The sequence below is a fragment of the Pelmatolapia mariae genome, linkage group LG5, assembly GCF_036321145.2.
Source record: "Pelmatolapia mariae isolate MD_Pm_ZW linkage group LG5, Pm_UMD_F_2, whole genome shotgun sequence".
Classification (NCBI taxonomy): domain Eukaryota; kingdom Metazoa; phylum Chordata; class Actinopteri; order Cichliformes; family Cichlidae; genus Pelmatolapia; species Pelmatolapia mariae.
Genome location: NC_086231.1, coordinates 32730533 through 32753964, shown reverse-complemented (window position 1 = coordinate 32753964; position 23432 = coordinate 32730533). Strand labels below are relative to the sequence as shown.

Here is a 23432-nt window from a genome sequence, read left to right as displayed (position 1 = left end):
GTAAAGGAAGAGGGTCAGAGTGAGAGGGAGGGGAAGAGTGCGGCCAGATATGGGGGTGGAGTTTTTAAATATTACCAGACAGTCTGGTTCCCAAAGAAAAAAAATGCTGTAAAAAGCTACAAGGCACAAAATCTGAAATATCACAGCAGAACCTCAAGTGGTGGCTAAAGCTCTTTACCCTCAAGGCAAGAGAGAAGTGGTTATTTCAGCATTGCACATTGTAAATAAACAGGTTACTACTGTAAGTTACAGTGACTCCAAACTGCAGTATCAAAACTGTATTTCACTTCTACAGCAAGAGAAAATGTATTTTTCCAGTACAATAATCATACTATAAAAACTTTGCAATTTACAATACTGTAATTCAGTAAAATTGTTTCTTTATTTGATGCAAATAAATATATATTAACATTTCCATATAGACCAACAAAACTGCAACTGATGCTAACACATTTTAGCTAAATGCACATAAATGCTAAATGCAGTCATTTTATTAACGGTTGGATTAATGTTAGCTGAACTTTTTATTTATTCAAATGTAGTCCTGTTAAATCAATTAAACTCTATTGTTGCCTCATTTCTATTTCCAGAGGATTGCACAGGGTTAGAATTAGGGCTATCGTTCTAACCAAAGATGGTTTAGACCTCGTAATTAGCTGCAGAAAGATGCCGTAGATTCAAAAATGACAGTAAAGTGCTGTATTTAGAGTGTGAATTACTAGAAGAAATGTGTACAGTACAGAGCAAAGTACAGTTAATATCTGTAATGTATACATGAATGTAAGGTTTCAGCATTCAGTTTATCCCATTCATCCATTCTCTTCTGCTTATCCATTCAGCATTACGGGAGGCTGGATCCTATCCCAGCTGTCATAGCAGGAGAAGCAGGGTACAACCTGGGCAGGTCACTAGGCTAACACAGGGCTAACAGCGAGTGACAGTTGGCAACCACTTGCTGTAAGTTTTACAGCTCCCCAACTGTTGAATATTTTACAGTTAGCATAATAAGACTATTCTCTAAATGTTATTCCAATCATGTAACAGGATTTGTGACTTGGCAACTAGTTTGGAAGTCTAGCTTTTGCGAAGAGTTCGTGATTGAACGATTAGGGAAAAGTGAATCCCATTACTTAACAGAAAGGAGGAAATTTAAAATGGAAACATAGACATCAGGTAGTGGAGAGCTGGGTTTTAAGCTTTTTGTTATTGCTGCTGCAGTGGAAAATAAGACTATGTGACTGCTAAGAGTAAGCCAACAACTGACGTTTACTTGTCAGACATCTAAAGTTCTTATGAAGGTTCCAGATTTACCTTCATGTTTTTGCAAGATTGTACTCCTTTATGCTGTGCTACCAAATCACAGCTGTCCTCTAATGCACAGCAAGATGCACTTCCAAATCTCACATTAGGTTTCAGCAAAAATAAATTTCCAATGCTGCTACACTAATAAATAAAAGAACCAAACCTCAGTATAAAGCTCTGTGTTGCTGGAGGAGCTGCAGATTGACGTGACAATTCACTGGAACATTGTTACTTTGTTTTCATATTGTCATTTAACACCTCATCATTGTACCAATACTGATTATAGCTGCTCTTAGCATTTACAAAGATCTTCCTGGAAAACATACAAAGAAGAAATGAACTCTTTTATCTTTGTTCTTGCTGTTTTGGAGTTTCACTCATCCATGTGTAGAAAATAGGCTGTATGTTTTCAAAGTCAGACTTACTGTGAGAGTTGTGCTTTTCCTCTACCATGCAGACATGTCAAGGCAATTCAGCATGACTAAACTGGGAAAGCCCACAGAGTTCCACCTTCGGCTCAGTCTCTCGTCACTCTGCTGGGAATAAACTTTCTGCTATCATTGCAGACGTGTAGGCACGTATACACAGTGTGATTATTAGTCTCCTTTGGTCATGGTTATGTGTATGTAAGTGTGTAGCCTATAGTAAAAGAGGGCCTCAGATTTGAAAAACAGTGAGTCACAATGCATTACCTGCCAAAGGCAACAGCGCTTGGACAAAGACTGTTTTCACTCGGTAAAAACACATTTTCACATGGCACAGAGGCAATGAAGTGTGCCTCGTAGCAACTCATAATACAATGCTTAGTTCCCCTTATAAAGTCACAAATGCCAGCTGATGTGGTAATGTGCTGGGTTTTACGTATTTCCTTGTCCAAGAATGTATTTCAGTAACAGATTTAAATAGCACATCCATGAGACTGAAGGTCTATTCATTAACTTTAATGAGTTTAAAACATTTGTGTTTCCTCACAAGTGCCTGTCTCCACCACTCAAAACCTATTATTTAGCAATATACTATAAGTGGAGATGGTTAAAATTAAAAAGGAGTTGTGGCTGTGAGGTGAAGACCTGGCTTAAATCAAGTATATACATTACCATGTGTTGTACAAACTGCCTGGATAACTCAAGCAACCTGTGACCTTTGTTGACCTCTGTTGGCCTGAGGTATGAACTGCAAACTAGCACCAAATACAATGATAAGGGTTTAGTGGCACTGCTAAACACACACTGCTATGTATTTGGCTTGAGAGCCATCTGGTGCTGAAACTACAATGTAATATGCAATGAGGCAATAAATTATTGCAGCAGTTTCTCTCTACTGACGACAAATCACATGCACTTAGTGTTGTTGCAAACAGTTCCACTGACCCATGAAGGTATTTGTCTTTTTGGCTGGCTCTTTATTTTATTTCATTAGATTTTTTTTTTTCATTTAGACATATATTTTTGTAGCTATAAAAATAAATTATTCAACTTGTTTTGTAGCAGTTGTACAATTTGATGCAGGGGACAAATGTGAAGAACACAAGCGACATTTTCTGTTGGTGCATTCAGGTGCCCACTGACACTCTGGATATCTGTAACATGGTACTCATATTTATATTCAGTTCAATTCATTTCAACTGAATTTGATTCAGTTTTATTTATAGCGCACCTAATTACAACAACAGTTGCATTTGTAAGGTAAAGACCCTACAACAGTATACAGAGAAAACCCCAACAATCAGATGACCCCCCTATGAACAAGCACTTTGGCGACAATGGGGAGGAAAAACTCCCTTTCAACAGGAAGAAAATCTGACAGAACCAGGCTAAGGGAGGCCTGATTTTATTTAATTAATTAAAATGTTAAATTTGGTTGTCAGTTTTTAAGACTGCAGCATAGCTGTAACTCTGCTTCTGGAAAACAGTTATTCTAAAGGATTTCTCTATTCAGAGTGGTAAGTTAATTACAGAAGCTGAATACCAAGCAAGTGCTTCAAAATAACAGCTGTGCGTTTAGTTTATATTAGCAGTACCCAGTGCTTGAGATCAGAAGTGGAGACCCCCTATAGCAGAGGTGGGGGAACTCCAGGCCTCAAGTGCCGGTGTCCTGCAGGGTTTAGATGTGTCCTTGACCCAACACAGCTGACTTAAACGGCTAAATGACCTCCTCAACATGTCTTGAAGTTCTCCAGAGGCCTGGTAATGAACTAATCATTTGATTCAGGTATGTTGACCCATGGTGAGATCTAAAACCTGCAGGACACCGGCCAGGCTGTTTTGATAGAAGCCTCAAGCTTATCTTTGACTCTGTGAGGTCATGCTAGGCAAGTTGGCTGGCCAATCAAATACATTAAACCCATTTTGACACTGTGGGCGTTTGCCAAGTGCTGCTGGAAAAGGAAACCAACACTGATATAAAGCCTGTCAGCAGATGGAAGCATGACAGATGTTTTTAGACTTGATCAAACACAGTGGACCGACCACCACCAACACGAGCAGAGGACATGATACCACAATCATCAGATTGCACTTCACACTGGACTCCAAACACCTTGGATTCTGTGCACCAAACGGACTCTAGGACCTTGATTTCAAAATAAAATACAACATTTACTTTCATGTGAAAACAAGGCCACCGAGCAACAGTGCAGCTCTTTGTCTCCTCAGCCCCGGTAAGGTCTTCTGATGTTGTCTCTGGTTCTGAAGTGGTTCGATATGAGGAACCTGACAGCTGCGACCCCTTTGCTAAACATGTCCGTGTGTGATGGATCTGAATCCCAGCCTCAGTCAACTCCTTATGAAACTCGCTAAAGTTCTTGAAACAACATTTATTGACAATCCTCCCAAGTCTGGGTTCATCCCTGTTGCACTTTTCCTACTAAAAGTGACTCAAAATTAATTCTAATAATTTGAGAGAATTATTAGAATTAATTGACAGAATTTCAGATTTTCACAAGCTGGTCACCACAAACATCAAAAAAAAGTAACATTTAACAGGTAATGAATGTAGAATATATGAGAGTTTTCCTTTTTTAATTCAATTACAAAATTAAATAAATACATACATACATAGATGCATTCATTAAGTGGGGTTGGAGCTGGGATACGCTCCAGCACCCTCGCGATCCTGAATTTGATAAGGTGAAGAAAATGGAGGGATGGACAGAATAATATTTCACGGTATTCCTATCTTTTTAGATACACTATTACTTTACTGAAACTATCTTATTAAACAAAGCAATCATCACATCAATCACACTCTCTGCATCTGTGCTTACTATGTGTTTCTAACCTTAGTTTCAAAGCAGAAATAAGCAGAGGAAAGTGTACACAGGTGACCTTTACTGATTTGGCTCGTTGCTGTGGAAAAAAAGACGACGCTCTGAGCTACAAGGAGCATGCTGAAACTGCAAAAGCTCAAATGTCTGCTGTGCCGGCTCTATCTGCAGTCGCTAATTGGAAAGGCCTGAGAACAGAAGCACACACTGAAACAACCTTTTCAGCATTTCTGCAATCGTTTGCAATCGTATGTGCTTGCAGAGTTTAAAGGGTCTCATTTTCCACTGGTCCACTCACCAGCCATGTGTGGGGACATTATTTATGCCTTTTCACAGCCAAAATTACCACAGCCCTTCAGCTTCACCCCCACACAGGACTGTCTGCATCATGTCAGGGCGAAGGTGATAAGAGACATAACACACACACCTCCTAGGAGTGTCTGCATGTTGTCTCGAGCACTGAAAAATGAAGGTAAGGGCACTCTTACCTTTACACACAGAGCAACGGAATTACCACAATTAAAACAACAACATGTCTGCTAATGTAGGAGTTTGGAAATGTTTTTCTAAGGTTATTAGTTAGGTATTTGCCAAGCCTGAAATAAGCTGCCTCAGGACAATCAGACTTTTTGCAACTGTCATTAGGTACCAGTCGATGTGTGCTTATCCTAATTCTGCACACTAGACCAGACAGCCTACTTTAAAAAGATGATGAACTGAAAAGAGTTTCAACTTATTTTGTAATTAAATCTCTCTATTTTAGGTCTTACCACTCATGTCTTACTACTGTTCATAGGTCTCTTTTTGCAAGTGGTTCTTTTCTGTTTCCCATTTTGTTGGACGTTGCATGTTTAGCACGAGCACTTGTAGCTAGGTGGGTCAGCAAAAGCTGCAACCATCAGTATTATTGTATCTCTGTGCTTGTCTCTTTCCTCTCCCCTCATTACATCAGGTGGCTGACCCTTCCTGAGCTTAGTTCTGCAGAAGATCTCATCCTGTTAAATGGGAGTTCTTTAACGCTTTGCTGCTTGTTCATTAATAAAGTGTCCTGGTTTTATCAAGTCTATAACAGCAAAACATTTGCTTTTATGGAGGTGCTCACAGTGGGTTATTAATCAGGTGCATTTGATTACTTATCCTCTTATGTCCTGTGGAAGCAGTAAGGGTATACTTTTTTTCACAGCTTCCTATTCCAATAAAAGCTAAAATTCACTGCTGTCACGTGTCTGTTTGATGCATTTTTATTGTAAAATATTTCTTTATAAAGAACATACAGTATGAACAGTGGTGGTCTAATGTTTTTTCTACTGTGCTGTATCACAGAGCAGAAATCTCACCGATTCCTTGAATGGTTGAGCCTGACCTTTGACCTTTCTCTGCTTCCCGACTAAGCAGTAGAGGAAATAGAATATTCTTACAGGAAGAAATAGAGATTAGAGATTTCCACACTTCGTTTCCACAGAGACTAACTTCTGCAGTCATGGCCTGCTATGTAAAGCCACCACTTCCGTTTAAGTGTTTAATTAGCGTTGATTAGCATTAGTTCTCCATTTATACAGTAATGAATGAGGTACGTGTATGTGGAGGCAGAAGGGAAACATATTTATGAATGAGATCCAGAGGTGTGTGAGGTAGTTTTCCCACATCTCATTTCCATCACTTTCATCCACAATGAACTGATGAAGCTGTGCACGGCACTCCACAGCCTTCCAGAGAACTCTATCCAAGTGGATCTATCTGCCTTGTCAACACAAAACTGCTTCTTAATGAACCTGAGCTAATGCAGCTCTTACCCAAGTTGAACCTACTTGCCAACTGCTCAAGGGGAGCAGCAAGGAAAACTCACACCGCAAACAAGCAGAGCAGCACGAGGCCAGCGGAGAAGAAACAGGCCTCTGATACGGTCTTACCCGGATGAAGGCCCCTCATTGAGAAAAAGACAAGTAACAATAAATTATATTCATACTGGAGCAAATCCCAGAGTCTTCCGCTGTGAATATCACCTTTCAACATTAACCTCTTGGTGACGAAGCAGCTCTATTAATAACAGAAATCCATCAGTGACCAAGATTCAATCTATGAGGGACACTTGGGAGCGTGGTTGCCTGCGGCCTAAACTGTTAGCGTGTATTCCCACAGGTAGCTTGAAAAATATTCTGAACTGAGGCAGCCAGGTTTCTCTGTCAGTCCTTAAATCAGTGGAAACATTTCACTGCAACACAAAGACAGGAAGAAAACTAAAACTTAGAGCAGCTTTTTTTTGTTTTTTAAGGAAGTAAAGAATGGAGCATGCTCAAAAAGGAAATGAAGCATTCATTATATTGTGTTTGTTATGAAGTACAGCGGACCTGTAATAACCCTAACCAGGCCTTCTCCCACCTCCAAAAGGCTTCAGGCAGGTTAACTACGCTAACGCTGAGCCAGTGCAACATACTTTTGGATTCCTGCCTCCTTACTTTGAACTGCATCTTTGCAAGGCCACATTACAGAAGCTAGTTTTGCTAAACACCTGAAGTAAATGTACATTAATTTTCTGTAGCATTCAGTTTGTTGGCATTGGATAGCGTCTATGACAGCATAACAAAAGATTTGTTCGTCTTTTTGGCACTTCTACAAAACTCATAGCCATCAATAGTAGGAAAATGTGAGCAGGCCACTATGCTTCTCCTGTGTTGGTTGAAAAGTTGTAAATCTGATATCAGTGACAGATATTTAGCTATACTAGCCAGATGTTGGGTCCTGAGTCAGCACTGAAATATCCACAGATATTCGTGCTGGCAGGAGGATGAACTGATATAACTCTCTGTAATTCCCTGACGCTTGGGTCCAGTGCCACAAGGTCGTTTGCCTTGAACAGCTGCATTTCCAGTGATTTTAAATGTGGTTTCACAGGGGAAACCAAGGGCCAGTGTGCCCATGAGAAAGTGATAGAAACGCCAAAACAAACCACTTGGAAACCAAAAACTCAGCAACTGGTGATTTTAGGGTTAGGACAGAGGCCGGCAATCTATGGCTCGCGAACCACGGATTAGATTTATGGTTAATTGTAACCAATACATGTACTATATTTATTAATTTATCATCTCCCAACTACATCTGTCATCTGCCCATCTGTCCCCGTCACCCCCTGCCACCAGCGTGTGCTGCTCGTTTTTTTCCGTTGTTTGGTAGGAGGAGCTAAAATGGCTCTTTTGATGTTGAAGGTTGCCCACGCCTGGACTAGGAAATGATAGGCAGTGGATCAAACCACTTTGAGATGCAATGCTTTGGTGTTTAACCAATTTTGCCATCGCATGGTGACTCTGGTCCCCATTACACTGTGTTCAAATAGTAGTGTTCATGTTGCCATTTGTTTTCCTCTTTTGTGGAATGTGAGCGTGCTAGTGAGTCAGCCAATGCAGAACTGAGACAATGGCATAAAAGGCTAAAGGGAAATATTGTGTATTATTATAAGTGGCAGTAGTAGGAAGCTAACATTAGCATGTTTTGCAACACAGCTCTGTACCATAGTACAGTGATGCACACTGCTAACAATGCACTGTCAAAACTGAATCTCAAGTTGTTTTTCATTTTGTTTTCTTTGTTCTTTTTAAATGTATGTTAAGAGGTTAATAGTGCATTAAAAACAGGCTTTTGTTATTTGGCCTGTTGAAACCCACTTTAATACATGTGACACTGAGTATAACTATTATTTATGTGGATATAAGACATCAGAAGCATTCATTACTTTAATTTAATTAAGTTTGTTTACATTTTTAGTAATAAAAAAGTTTTTGATCACAAGACTTCTTCAGTCTCAGCTGACTGCAGGTTTCCCCAACCTTATAAACAGTACATGTGCATAATGACCAAAGCTAGCACCACTGACAAGTGCTAGTTTATAAGGTTAGGGAAGATGACCGGGACTGATGAAGGTCACTTCAGGGACTGAGAAGTGAAGCAAATACAGAAGACTGCTTAGGTTGCAAGAAGTCACAGCCTCTCACATGTTCTTAGTGAGTTATTGGTCTTAGTGGCTAGTTTCAAGTTTTACTGGCTACAACGTGGGGCTCATTTTGTAGACAGTGGTCCCCATTAGATTAAAAATGGAGGGTAAAGCAGAGTACGCTTTGGTACAGACCTACCTTGTCACTGATCAGCGATGTTCCAGCACCACAGAACATTGGCCAGGGTGGGAGTTTGTGTGCAGTAGCCCCATCACCTATGTTCACACTTAGAGTTACAATATGGAGAACCAAATATGTAATGACACCAACATCCTGCACATAATTCAAAATGAGCAATAATCCAGGGGTGTATTTGTCTCTTTATTTCTTCACTTTTCAAAATAAAAGTGTTATAGGAACTCATGTTTGTTTTGGAAACTGGGAGTTCCAACTTGCAATGTTGCTGGAGTGTTGCACAGGGGAAGCCCCAGCAAATTACATTTCTACTTTAATGTCTTAAAATCTTATGTGACCAGCAAATCACATCAGTCTGTGTCATCACACAGAGCTGCCTCGTCACTTTCTCATTCAAACGACAGAGCTGCCAGGCTGAGGGTAGTCTGCCCCAGCTTTTTGTTTGTTTTTTATATTTGACAGATCCCACTTCCAAAAAGCTCTCACAGTCGATCAGTCAATGTGTCTCGAGTTTCAGGTCCTGACAATATTTTCACATTCCTTTCGAGTGAATCACTGCAGCTCTTTCTCGAGCTCAGGCTGTTTATCAACGGCCCTGCAGCGACATTATGCTTTATTTACAACATACAGTAGACGAAACATACTTTGTCAAAATCGTACATCAGAACAACTTTTTTTTTCTTACAACTTTATTAGGAAACATTACACAGGATAATAACATGGGCTTAAAAACATTTTTTTTCACAGTGTCTCATAGATCCAAAGAGAGAGCAAAATGCCTTAAGATTTCCAAATGTCTTTTATAAAATGTTCTTCGGCTTTTGTTCCACAAGTTGCAACATCATAGCATGAGGGAAACCACGTGGGAATTGTGCTCATTTGTTTGGACAGCTTCTGCACCCATAACATATGGGTTCACTCCCTCTCAGTGTGTGTGTGTGTGTGTGTGTGTGTGTGTGAGGCTGTGTGTGTGCGCATGTGAGTCACCAGAAGTGCCTGATGGAAGAAGAAACAGATTACAGACCGAGCAGTGACTATTGCCTCACTCTTCCTTAATGGGTCGGATAAGTTTTTCCGAGAAGATCCCGGAGTGATTTTCTAGATCCTGGTGCTCGTTCCAGCTCTGCTCCCTGACCCCCCTCGCCACACCTTCCTCCTGCAAGACACAGTAAACACATGTGAGGACTCAGGGAAACAAATCCACCCTCTGATTAGATACTCAGTACATGACAGTAAGATTTACTAACAGGGTGAAATGGTGCTTCTGAATTCATTTCCACGCTGTATACACAGTGACTGGGAGACCAGTCCGTGAAAGTAAACTCAAACTCGGCCGTGACCAGAAAAGGAGTGTGAAAAGACGCTAGATAAGCTCGACACGGAAGTTGAAATAGTAATATAAAATTATGAACAACTTAGAAGATTAACAGTTGTCATCTATGGGAAGCCAAATGTGCATTTCCATCTGTTTTTCGGGACTCATTGAATGCCATTATTATTTAAATATCCTGATCAGAGCAGCTCTTAATATGAATTCATTCTGTGTTTTCTGGAAAACAGGCCTGTGCTTCTCCTGTGTACATTGTTTTGTTTTGTTGTTTTCTTTAAATCATTGTCCATTCATGCATTTTCTACCATCCGGGTCTGGGTCATGGGGCAGCATAAGCAGACATTCCCAGACCTTCCTTGATCCCAAGGCAATCTTTCCGGTGTATCCTGGGTGGACATATCTGAAACGCCTCATCTAGGAGGTGCAGAGGATGCATCGCTGTCAGATGACCCAACCACCTTGACCTTTAATGCCTGGGAATCAGCGACACTAGTTTGAGCAGCTCCTTAATAAAAGAGGTCTGGGTGAGCCCAGACATCATTCAGACACGGCTCATTTCTGCCACGTGTCTTACTTGTTTTCTTTCAGTCACTACTCGCAGCCATAGGTGAAGGCAGGAATGTAAACAGAACGTACAAAAATGTACAAGCACCGAACTGGAAGAACACAAGTATCCCCACCCCTGTACTGTACATGGCCTCTCACTCAGAGCAGCTCCAGAGGGGAAGCAGAGCCTCTCACACTAGTTTGTGCCCTTTTCCCACCTGAGAGGTGAAGTTTCATGTCTCTTTGAACAGATTTGGCAACCAGGGATCAGACCATTAAGGCCTCTTCATCTTACAGCTGCTCAATCCAATTTTGCTTACGGCTGTAACAAAAAGCTAAAGCTCTCTCCAATCCCATGCTTCCAACACCTTGTCATTTTAGTGCACAAGTACATTCACAGTATTATTTATCCCACCATTTAGTGCAGAAGAGTTAAATGTGGAACACTGTGCATGCCTTGCCCTCAATAGTGGCAACAACTGGCTTTGTAATAGAAACAAATAAATTTAGCATCCATGATGAAGCTAACTCTAATTGGCTAAAAGCAGATTTTTTGTTGTGCGCTTGTTTATTGTAGTGAATGTTAAAATATCACCTTGTCATTTTAGTGCACATTTACAGTATTGTTTATGCTAACCATTTAGTGCAAAAAAGTTAAGTTAGGGTTAGGGTCATCCTCACTACTGAAGAATTTGGTACCTTGTGTTATCAGAGGAGCAAAATGATGCAAAAGTTCATAAACATGCAATAGGTAGAACAACAGTAGTGACATTTTGCCGTGTTGTCATTTAATGTACATCCTTAACGCGTCATGTGCCATTTCAGACACTCTGCTGTAGACATTCAGAATGCTGAACATAGTCTACTACATTAAACTACAGTGTAGTGTAAACTGCAGTGCATTTTGGTTTGATTATAGATTCTGACGACTATTCCAAGTTGATCAACACAGCAAACTTAGTTGTACAAACTATCACCTACACTGCAAACGACTGGACTGTTTTGATTTGCTGGTGGGTTGAAATACGCAGGCATGTGATAAAATGCACGTTAGCAAGTACCTACATAGAAAGGCCAGAAACAAACACAGTGGCCTAAATCAGCGGTCCCCAACCCCCGGGCCTCGGACCGGTACCGGTCCGTGAGTCGTTTGCTACCGGACCGCGAGAGTTGAGGCTCAGGTGTGAAATGTATGGTTTTCAGGGTTTTTATCGGTTTTCAGCGTTATTTTGTTATCGTTTTTATCGTTAACTCGGTTTTCCTGGGTCTTTTCACGTGTGTTATGAATAAATCTTCTTTTTTCGGTACCGGTACTAGTTTTATTTTGTTGTATTTATCCGCGACACCTTAAAGGCCGGTTCGTGAAAATATTGTCGGGCACAAACCGGTCCGTGGCACAAAAAAGGTTGGGGACCGCTGATCTAAGTGACATGTCCAGGTCCAGAATGTGCAATCTCTAGAGTGCAATGGGAAGTAAGATATGGTTTACAAGTACACACTACACAAACACACCTGTTGAGTGTCAGCAAGAACCATGATGACGTCGCCCTCTTCAAACTGGAGCAGGCCTTCTTCAGATGCTGCGTGACTCTCTAGCGCCACCCCCTGGTGTAAAACAAAGCTGTTTTATTCCACATTACCACACAGCTGTGACGTTTAAAGGCTTAGTTCACGCAAATTATTAAGACTCTCCAGGTTATTTTAGGGGGACTATACTGTTATAGAAATGTCAGCTGTAGCTGCTTTAAGATTAAGTGTGTACCTTATAGAGGAAGCCTGGTGGAGTGGGGGAACCCGAGTCATCTCCTGACTCTAACCCTTCGTCCAAATCCTCCTGCTCCTTAGCAGGTAAGAGGGGGCTTTCATTGGAGCGGAAGGATACACGAGGGGCTGGAACCGGTGGCGGTTTGGTATTGGCCTCCTCTGATGTTGGATCGCTCTCAGCATCCTTATGTGGGGCATCACCACCAGCAGAATCGGAGGGATCAGTGACCTCCTGGCTTGCTGCTGCCTCTGACTTTGGTTCTTCCTCCTTGCTGTCTTCTGACTGGCTTTCAGCGGGCTCCGACGCAGCTGCTGCCTCTGGATTTTGACTGCTCGTGTCGCTCCTGTCGCTGTTGTCATTGTCACATAGCGACTGCCTCTTGGGTGAGCCGGTGCCACTCGAGCTGAGATCGGAATCTGATGAGCTAACACTTTTCGAAGGGACGCTGCTCTCTTCTGCTGGGATGCTTTCTTCAGCAATGCTTTGAGTCTTTGGGACAGGGGAAGAGGGTGCAGCATCTTTGCCGTTGTGGGAATGCACGGAGACGTGGTCAGCTGGGAAAGCGGTGTTGCAGGGTATGGGATTGGATATAACCAGGGACTTTCTCTTCTTTGACTTGCTGCTTGTGCTATTTAAAGAACAAAAGCACATTATTTGTGACTGAGTTATCATTAACACCCCAGCATACAGGAAAGAAAAAAATAAGTGTTTAAAAGTAGCAGAACTCTTCCATTTAAAGTTCTAGAATTTTCTGTGAAATCAGTGGACTTGTTGCAGTCAAGTATCAGTTTACTATTCTTGACGCTGAAGCAAACTCCTCGTCATTTGCCAAGTGCGGGTTCCTCCCATCTACAAGTTACATTTCTATCCAAAGTTGCACTGAATTTGGTGAGGAATGCAGGCAAAAATCAACAGGCAACAGTCCTACATAGTGTTTTCAGCCAACCTCAGTACTTGTAGAGTTCTGTTTTAGGTTATTTTCCTGTTAAAGGAGCAATGACCGGCAACTGCAACAGAGTTCTTGAACACTCTTGACAAGTTTTTTGCATCAGAACACCTTTATAATTTGATCCAATTCAACTAATACTGCAAGCATGATATGTCAAGCAGACATATCTGGGCCTATAGTATACCTGACATTTAGCCCTAATGAGAATGAGCTGTGGCTAAGATGAGGAAGCCACACTTATCCTGTGTCAGCAGCACCGTGAGAAATAGCCAAAAGTGCATCAAAGAAAAGTGAAAGCATGGGCCAAATATTATTGCATAACATATCTTAGACTCCTCTGTGTTTCATAGTGAAAGATTTTTACTCGTAATACCTAACATGACTCACTAAAAAGCTTTAAATGGTTTTAAATTTGTTATTTTTCCCCCCATACAAAAATAATTAATAAACCAAAGCAGTACTATATATTCTGAAGCCTGTGGTTGACACACTGGAGAAATACTTTAGGATACTTTTAGGATTTTTGAGATTCTCAAAATGCTTTGAATTTAATTTATTTGTCTTTAACTTAAATGATGGTAGTTTTCACACTGAAAAAGCAAGGCCTTCTGGCTTAATGAAGAGCTAAAATGGATCCACATCATCCCCCTCTACAAAGTTTCATTGTCTACAACAGGGGTGGGGAACTGCAGGCTTCAAGGGCCGGTGTCCTGCAGGTTTTAGAGCTCACCCTGGGTCAACACATCTGAATCAAATGATTAGTTCATTACCAGGCCTCTGGAGAACTTCAAGATATGTTGAGGAAGTAATTTAGCCATTTAAATCAGCTGTGTTGGATCAAGGATACATCTAAAACCTGCAGGACACCGGCCCTTGAGGCCTGGAGTTCCCCAACCCTCGGTCTACAAGATAGGAAGCACTGAAAGTGAATGCTAGTTTAAGATTTTGTTGTTTGTTGAGTTACAGCCCATTTAAAGATCCAGTATGGGGGCAAATCGCAACCTGGTTTACGAAAAACACGAAGAACAATCTCCCAGAAGCATCAGTACAGGATGCAAGTTAGAAAAAATTGTGGTCAGAGAAAAAAAAAAAAGTGGTTAGAGTATTTCATTTAATTTGGTTTCATGAAGAACTGAGCATTCTTATACGAATACAAACACTTTTGTGCCACACCCTTGCATGTCTGTGTCATTTATTTCAAAGATAAGACTTTTGCAAGGCTATGTATGCAACACCTTCCACTCGCCTACGTGGTCATCTTATCGCTTCCGACACAGAAACAAACAACTCTAAAAAACAAGTGTCCACATTTGGGCAACACAATGACAGCAATGGAAGTCTCTACTGTGCACGCAAACCCACATTATTTCCCATTGTTTTCATCTCCTCTCAGCTGTAAGAACCATTTTATCATCTTTCAGTTATTATTTTGGTTTCACGGGAGGCTATTTTAAACCTGAGACCGGTGAGAGACAGAGTTTGTATGCATTTCAAGACAAGACATTTCTTAATGCGCACACGGCTGCCACAAATGATGCAACACGTGCAGCAGAACACCCTACCTGTTCAGGCCCTTGATGATGAAAGCTTTGCCCGAGTGTTGAGTCTCCAGTTTCTTCATCACATTGTACAGCTCACGGTTCAACTGTAAACACAAGCACACCGTCCACCTTCAATTCACATTACCAGTGAGAGAGTGAGGAAGTTGAAGGCGATGTGTGACATCTTACCCCGCTCATTTCTTTATAGAAAACATCCCTCAGGTTGGAAATGTTTTCGAAGACCGTCACATAGCAACCTATCCGACTGCATAGACAAAAAGACAAAGTTGAACTTTCAGTTTGTCCACATGACGTACCTTTAAACATATAAGCCAACAATCTACACTACGTAAAAATATTGGTCCACGTCTCTTTCTCTTTTAATTCAGCTCTTTTCAGTCTCTTTGCTACATGTGTATAAAATCAAGCACCTAGCTATGCAGTTTACCCTTTATAAACATTTGTGAAATAATGGGTTGTTCTAAAAAGTTAACTGAATGCCAGTGTGGTACCGTAATAGGATGCTACCATTGCAAAAAGTCCATTTGTGAAATGTCTTCCCTCCTAGATATTCCACAATCAAGTAGTATCATTGCAAAGTGGAAGCCTTTAGGAATCACCGCAACTCAGCCACCAAGTGGCAAACCACATGAAGTATTAACATCAGCACAGAAACGCCACACTGGGAGTTTCATGGCATGGGATTCCACGGCCGAGCAGCTCCTGTAGGTGTAACGTGAAGGTGACCCGGGACTTGTCAATATAGTGTATACCCTGTCATCTCAACTTTGTATCTAATACAAACATAAAAGCACCCAAAATAAAAAAAATCTGTATAAATTTAATCTGAAAGGTGATTTCATATAAGAATGGTCTAAATATGCAAGTCTTAAAAACCTACATCCATATTCTACTTTTATTTATCCACTCATGATCCAGATTCCCACTGAGATTCCACTGAGCTAGTTCTGTGTCTACTTGCTGCTGACGGTGAAACATACCTCTGATGGAGAACAGGCAGCTCCTCGCGCAGCTCGTTATTTATTTCTTCAAAGACATTCTGAGCTTTGTTGAATTCCTCTTCTGCCTGTTAAGGAGGATTTAAATGAAGAAAATACAGTTGAGATCAGACGTCTTTATCAGCTGGCACACTGCACGTCTGTGGCGCGCAGGCTTTAATAGTAATGCTACCTTGGCTATTTTAGCTTCATCCTTTTTCTTTGCACCCTGCAGCGCCTCCAGGTGGTGTCGTGCTGAGTCATAGTCCACCAGTTTCCGTCCACGCTTGGCAACTCGTTCCTGAAAAACAGTTTTTCAAAGTGAACATTGAAATTCAAATAGCTCTTAGCATCTGACAGACCACAGTAGCTGTTTTAGCGTCCCCTTGCAGTTCTGCAGGACTCATTTAAGCGTCGGCTTACCTTGACTTCAGGAAACTGGCTTGTATAGTTCTCCATGGTGCGGACAAGCTGGTCATTTATCTTCTCTTCGTAGTCGTTCCACAGCAAGTCTTCACTCTAAGAAAAACAGATGGTGCCACATTAGAGTTAAAAACTCTTGTTCCCATTGCACTAAGTCACAAATAGGCAAGCATACAAACAGTGTTGCACATTATGGAAAGCTTCAGTCGCAGTTTGTCCAATGTGACAGCTGACTTGCTAATGGAAACCGTCCCATCCACAAAATGATTAGTGAAAAGGCCCTCGCTTTATAGTTGACAGTTAGTCAACAGTGGACATTCCAGGCTTTGGTGGGTAATTTAACCCAGTACTCGCCCAATGCTCTCCATCCATTGTTATTTCATCCTTTAAATATATTTTTATTGACATTCCATGGTCTGTGTTTAACATATTGCTGCTAGCCTAGCATTAGTCTAATTTTAAATGTCTCATAAATATTTAAGACAACTAGAAAATTTACATTTCCTGCGAAAATGCTGTGTGAAGCTGTACGGCTGAAGCTGTCTGCTGAAAATAGCTGAAAAAGCTGAAAAGTTGCGAAAATTGTAATAACTTTGCAGAAGCATAACAACTTAGCAAAAATGTAATTACTTAGCAGAACTGCAATAACTTAACGTAATACTTGGCAGAAATACTATAACATAAAAGAAATACTATGATTTAGGAGAAATACTATAATATAATATCTGTATTCGATGGGTATAACTTGTTTGACTATTTGACTCTAGATGAAGGTACTTTTAGCTGCTCCTTTATTTTCCATGATGTCACCACACCAAACAGAACCACATGTTTGATTTGACACAAATTTTACCCGTCCTTACTCACACTCCCATTTATCTGGGCTTGGGACCAGCACTAGCAGTACTCTAGCTTGTGACCCGTTCCCTTCTCCTCCCAGAACCAGGGATATTTCATTTGTAAGGCGAATTTCTTCACAACTACATCACAGCATAGTTGAGTTCAGCTGTGCAGTGGCAGTTATACCTGCTCACTGTAGCAACGATGTAGGTAAACATAATTATTGAATTTCAGGCTGTCTGTTTGTTTTAGCCAGAGACTCCGTGTCGACTCTTTGCATTGAGCAGCTGGCGAGAACTGCTTCTAGAAGGACTTTGGAATTAAGCAGCTCAAGACGGAAAAATAATATCCAAACTCTCCTCATGAGTTGCTGGACTTCACACCAGAGTGAACTTGCATTTAAATGTGGGCATTTGTTAGTACATGTTGCATGAAGGTCACTAATATTTTAAAGAAGTGTGTGATTCCAGCCACTGAAACATATTGATGACATAATCCACAGTAGTCCTAAGTAAAAACTGTATCAGTAGGATTCAGTTCAATTCTATTGTATTTTTAAATCGCCAAATCACAGTCAACATCACCTAAATCAACAATCACCTCAAGGTGCTTTCAACTGTAAGCTAAAGACCCCGCAATAATGCACAGAAAACTTCAACTATCAGATGACCCCCTGTCAGCAAGCTCTTAGGATCTAACTATATATTGTACAGGAAAGATGTCAGTCTGTGTAAGTGTCCTAAACTAGCATTCTTAATAATGACCAGCAGGGGGCAAATCCTTTCTAATCTGGTTGTATAGAAATCTATGGAAAGATGAGCCTTCTTTCTCAATTGATCCATGCCCTCAGTAAACAATTTTCGTATCAGTTTATTGCCCCATTTGCTCGTTTGTAGTCATGGTGAAGACAAATAATGCCCAAATTGTAAATTAGAGTTACTAGATTGACAACAAAGAAGGGCTGGCCTAACTTGTGACGGATAAGTGTTCAAACAGTCAGATCCCAACCTGTGCTTGTGGCATTTAGCTACCAAAAAAAACGAAACCCAACCAAAATAGGACTTCCCAAACAAAACAGTGGCTGCATCCAACTTTATATTCAGTTTGTGGCTAAAGCACATTCACAAAAAACACATCAGAATCCTACTTCTGTTATAACAGCGAGATCTTTCACTCCATCCCAGTCTGATTCATAGATGTCTCTCAGCGTCTGGGATAGCCGCTTAGATGTCTCATGCATGCCTGTAAAAAGGAAGAAAAAAAGAAATCTTAAAATGTAGTCATGACTCCATGGGAATAAACCCATCTACCTTCTTGCAGCACAAACAGCACCACGGTGCTATTGTTTTTAATGTTTCTGGTGCTGCTGCTGCACCCACATTACAAAGGCCAAAACAACACTAGTTTCCTGACTGGAGCTCACAATGCAGGCGCAAAAGCTGGCAACATGAAAAACAACGGTTTCTCATACATGACTCACATATGCGATGCTGCGTCTGCTTTTTTTTTTTTTTTAAGGCGGGATCAGGGTTCTTTACAACTTGGTAACGCAGACAGGATTGCAAAAGTCTCCCACAAAAAAATAGAAGAATTTCACTTCCCTAGTTTTCAACTTCTCCCCTCAGTAAGACTGGGGATTCAATCCATGCTTTCCAAACCCACCTTTCACTGCTGCATAGTAGGCTTTGACATCTTTAAACAACCTGCTTCCGTCGATCTGCGTGCAGGAAGAAAGGAGAAAAGTTCAATTCAGTGACGCCCAGTAACAGTTGGACAATATAAGAAAATGGTGCTGCATCATTTCCTTGACATCAGTGTGCTTCAGCTGGACTGGAGGCTGTTAGAGTTTGCTGTGGAACTCTCTCTGCATCAGTTTGCTTGAGATCGCAGCTCCTTGCAGTCTCACCACAACTTGGAGTTTAAATTAAATAACAATCACAATATTTTATGTGGTTTTTGTGAAGTGAAAGCAGCATGGAGTGTCAGTGGGTAGACTTCCTTCCTGTTGCTCTTCGGCAACTTCCCTGCAGTATGTAGTGTAGTTGTTTGCCACTCGGTGAACTTAAAAACTGAGCAACAGAAGCCTAACGGCAGCAGCGATTACAGTATTAATACAGTAACATGGAATACAGACCATACCAGTACGCAACAATAAATGAAGGCATTTTGTTACTTTTAAAATGACAGTGGTTTTACTTCCTCTTTTCTAAATTTTAAATAGTCTACATTTAGAGCTGTTCAGAAAGGCCAGTCTGAGCCAGGCTTTCAGTTCGTCAGCCTGTAAAAACCCTTCTTAAATGTCAGCGTACCCTATGACAGCTCTTTCACAATTTATGGTAATGCTGCACACAGATCTCTAGGGGAGACACAGTAAGTCGTGTTTACACAGAACAGATAAGAAAACAGGCAGGAGCTCCGTCTTGCATTTCCTGTTTTCAAGGCCAGGATGATTGTCTGAACTTGTGAGTCGGCACGTCAGTGCGGGGGAAAAGGACACAAAACACTTTTTTGGCCCTGTTGCAATTATGTGAAGAATTTTGATAAAGGGAAACAAATGAGCTTTGAGATTAAAGATGTTAAAGACTTTTTATTAAGGTTTCAGAGCAGAAAGCAGAAGACTACCATTTAGAAACCGTGGTTACGCTGTTGGAGTACCTGCTGTTTGTTGAGGTTCTGGGAACAGAGCTCAAACTGCTCATCTTTGGTTTCCATAGTTTTGCCCAGTTTCTGAAGGACCTGAAAGCATAAAAAAAAATCAGATTGAGTAAATTTTAACAATATGCCACGAGAGGTTTCTGCCATTAATGACGTGTGCTCATACAGATTAAAGTTAAACTATATCAAAGCCTGCCTACAGGTGTTGTGGAGTACATGCAAGTGCAACTAAATAATATCGCCTAAAGTTGGAATTTGAAGAAAGCAAATAGAAAAATTAGGAATTGCAAGTTCACCAGCCTTTACCTAATTTTACCAATATTTAGCAGGTGTAACACACCTGAATCTCCCACAGAACTATTGAGTTACTTTATTGGTGATTGTTTGTGTTGTGTAGTTCAGCTCCACCATTTGTAACGCCTTTTTTTTTTTTTTTTTACTAAATAAATGCAATAACATTAAACACTAATTCATGGAGTTTTCCTTCATGTGATGCTTTTGCAGATGCTGTATATTAGGTCCACAATGATGCGTAGGCAGTCCTACATGTAGTAAAACAGGAATGTAGTAAAAAAACGTTTCAGCTTGCTCCTCTAGTTATTTAGTAGCTCTGCTTCAAGGATGCCCACAACAAGAGAGCACCGACATTCCCTCACATTCAAATGGTCTGTTTAGTGCATAGACTGTAAACAAAAAATGGCTCCCATGACATCACCAGTGGTTTACAGACTTTCATTCTGAAAGTTCAAGATTGGCATTTTGGCTGTCGCCAACTTGACGTTTTGAAACGAGACAAGATGAGCTAAGAAACCAAAGGATCCTGAATGCTCATACTGCAGCACCTTGCTAATCACATGGTAGGCCCACCCTAAATCACACCCTGCATTGTCATCTGTTCTGAACCTAAGAAAGACCGTAATTTACAAGATTAACATCATGCTTTTTTCACTAAGACTTGAAACCAGCATCTGTGTCCAGACGTTTACTGAGGTCACAGACATGTAGGACATGTTCAACATGTCTGATCTGCAACCAGCCATGTTGCCCCCTGACGGCCATTAGAAAGTTTACACCACTTTGTCACCACCTTTAAAATACAATCTATGACCAAATTACATATTTTTTAAAACTATATATTAAACTCTGCCTCCAGCATCTGGCTGCCTAGTACGATCACTGAATGATGAATTTTGAGGTTCAAATTGAAAAAAAACTTAAAAATAGGTTTTGCAGACACAGAAAATACAGACGACTGTTGTTTCTTTAAAGGTTTGTGACCACAACATGCACTGATACGCACACTTTCAACATAACAAAATAAACCTGTGTAATGTAAAGTGGATCTATCTGACAGTGGGGATATACTGACCTAACCAGACTAACACTCTACATAGAGCACCATTTACACCCGTCCCAAAACTTAACCAGACACATGTAGCTAACTTTTTCTAAGCCCTTCACAGCCCAACGAGTGCAGCTGTTTGAAACCTTTGACTTGAAATCTGCATATAAAAGCTCTCATCATCATGCCCATTCTTTAATTTACCACCACAGAAATCACAGAGTCGCCCCAAAACAGCCATTTAGTCTTCACTGTACCGAAAAAGCAAGCCTTTGTAGCTGCTGCTTTTAGGTGGAGTGGTGAATTCAAGTTTGTTGACCACAAACCGAGAAAGACACAGCTAGTGAGAGGAAGTGCACAGTCAGGAAGTAGCAGCATTTCTGTGTCCGCACACAGCTGCAGAGCAGTGAACAACAGCATGCTGCTCAGACGGGGGAAATCTAAGCTACCGTTTTATTAGTGGTTAAAAAAAAAAAAGGGGGCCAGTTTAGTGAGGTTAACCCACACGCATGAACTGGAGTGGCTCAGTCTGGTACAGCACAGTGTGCAGACTGCTTTGAATCCTGTCTTGTGGTCAGGATCACAGTGCGCAAACGCGGCCAGATTGATTGATGCCCTTACAAACCATGTAACGGTACACAACTGAAAAGACAGCAGTGATGAAGTCGAGCAGTTCTCACACAGACAAAAAAACGAAATCAGTGGGGGATTTTTTTAACCAACCACCCTGCTTAGAAGCGAAATCTGTGGAAGCTACACGCTTTCAGAAAGCCTGTCATCGTGGGGACATGATGGCAAGGTCTCTCTCCCTCTCTCATGCTGGCTTTTCCAGCACTCAACACTGAGCAGCTTAATAAAACAAGCCCGAGTATGTCCGTCTCGTAGTTTAACAGAGCCGTGGCAGTGACTTTCGGGCACTGTCAAGAAGTTGCTTGGGCTCAGTGAAACTTTTTTAAAAAGTGGATCTCCTCTGGCTCACCTTCTCCTGGGCTCGATTCAAGGACTTCTGGACCCGTTTCGCGAAGATTCCGGCTCCAGCCTGGAGGTTCGGGCCCATCTTATTCTCCGCCATCGTCAGCTGTCGCGCTATCTCTCTCTCCTCACTGACTGCTGTGCGCTTCCTCCGTGCGATTCAACTGCGACTTCAGCTGTTGTAGGCGGAGGTGGAGCAACACAATGTCAAAACACGCGCGCGCGCGCGCGCAGCCAGAGATCAGTCTGCTCGTCCTGTTGCGACTTGTCAAAGAAATTAGGCCATTTGGAAACGTCCCTGCGTGTTTTCATCTGCTGAACACACGTCACGTAAGAGTTCAGAAATCCACTCCTGCACCTGCGGCCAGGTAAACTCTTCCAGCAAAAACTCACCTGAAAATTATGTGCGTAAATTACGCTTCTGTGGTGCAGCGCAGCTGATTCAGCGACGTGACGTAGGCGGGCAGGGTGAGGGTTAGCGGCAGCAGATGATGCTGCCAAAAACTTTTTTATTTTTTCAAAGAAAATTACACAAGACCTCACGTATCAACCTTTCATATTATATATATGTCTGACCGGAGATTTCTTTACGGTCGAATATTGTTATTCATATATAAAGGAATAATCGAATCTGTATGCTTACTGGCCACTTCATTAGGCACTTTTTATAATGCTCAAATAATTATAAAAAGCTAATGGTGAACTGAACATTTGAGGTTGGTGGTTCGATTCCTGATGCATCCATCGGAGTATGAATGTGTGGGAATGTTAGTAAGCACTAGTAAGCATAGAAGACAGTGCTTGTGTGAATGGGTGAATGTGGCATGTTGTATAAACTGCTTTGATACTCTGGGAGAGTAGAAAAACACTATATAAGAAACAGTCCATTACCATTTAGCTGTTCAATCACATGTTCAAAGGCTATTTAAGTGACTTTGAATGTGGCGTGGTTGTTGGTGACCAGACGGGCTGGTTTGAGTATTTCAGAAACTGCTGATCTACTCGGATTTTCCAACACCACCATCTTCAGGGTTTAAAGAAAATATTTAGTGAGCAGCAGTTATCTGGGCAAAATGCTCAGAAAACTGCTGTTAATGTCACAGGAGAATGACTAGACAGCTTGGAGCTGATAGGAAGACAACAGTGACTCATACAACCGCTCGTTACAACCAAGGTATGCAGAAGAGCATCTCTGGTCAAACCTTGAAGCAGATGGTCTACAGCAGCAGAAGACTACACCACGTGCCACTCCTGTCAGCTAGGAAGTTCATACAGGCTCACTGAAACTGGATAATAGAAGATTGGAAATACACTGTCTTGTCTGATGAGTCTCAGTGTTTGCTCTAACATTCTGAACTTGGTAGGGTCAGAATTTGGTGTAAA

General features: G+C 41.3%; 1 protein-coding gene across 1 annotated transcript; it reads right to left on the bottom strand.

Moving 5' to 3' along the window:
- Positions 1 to 8931: 8931 nt before the first annotated feature.
- bin2b (bridging integrator 2b) lies at positions 8932 to 22405 on the bottom strand. Its single transcript, XM_063473218.1, has 12 exons — positions 22057 to 22405; positions 19736 to 19816; positions 18743 to 18797; positions 18228 to 18322; positions 16241 to 16336; positions 16011 to 16118; positions 15821 to 15906; positions 15009 to 15084; positions 14841 to 14923; positions 12327 to 12957; positions 12077 to 12169; positions 8932 to 9844 (listed from the first exon to the last, which is right to left on the bottom strand). The coding sequence occupies exons 1-12, from the start codon at positions 22147 to 22149 to the stop codon at positions 9731 to 9733; spliced, it is 1611 nt and encodes a 536-aa protein (XP_063329288.1). The 5' UTR covers positions 22150 to 22405; the 3' UTR covers positions 8932 to 9730.
- Positions 22406 to 23432: the final 1027 nt, after the last annotated feature.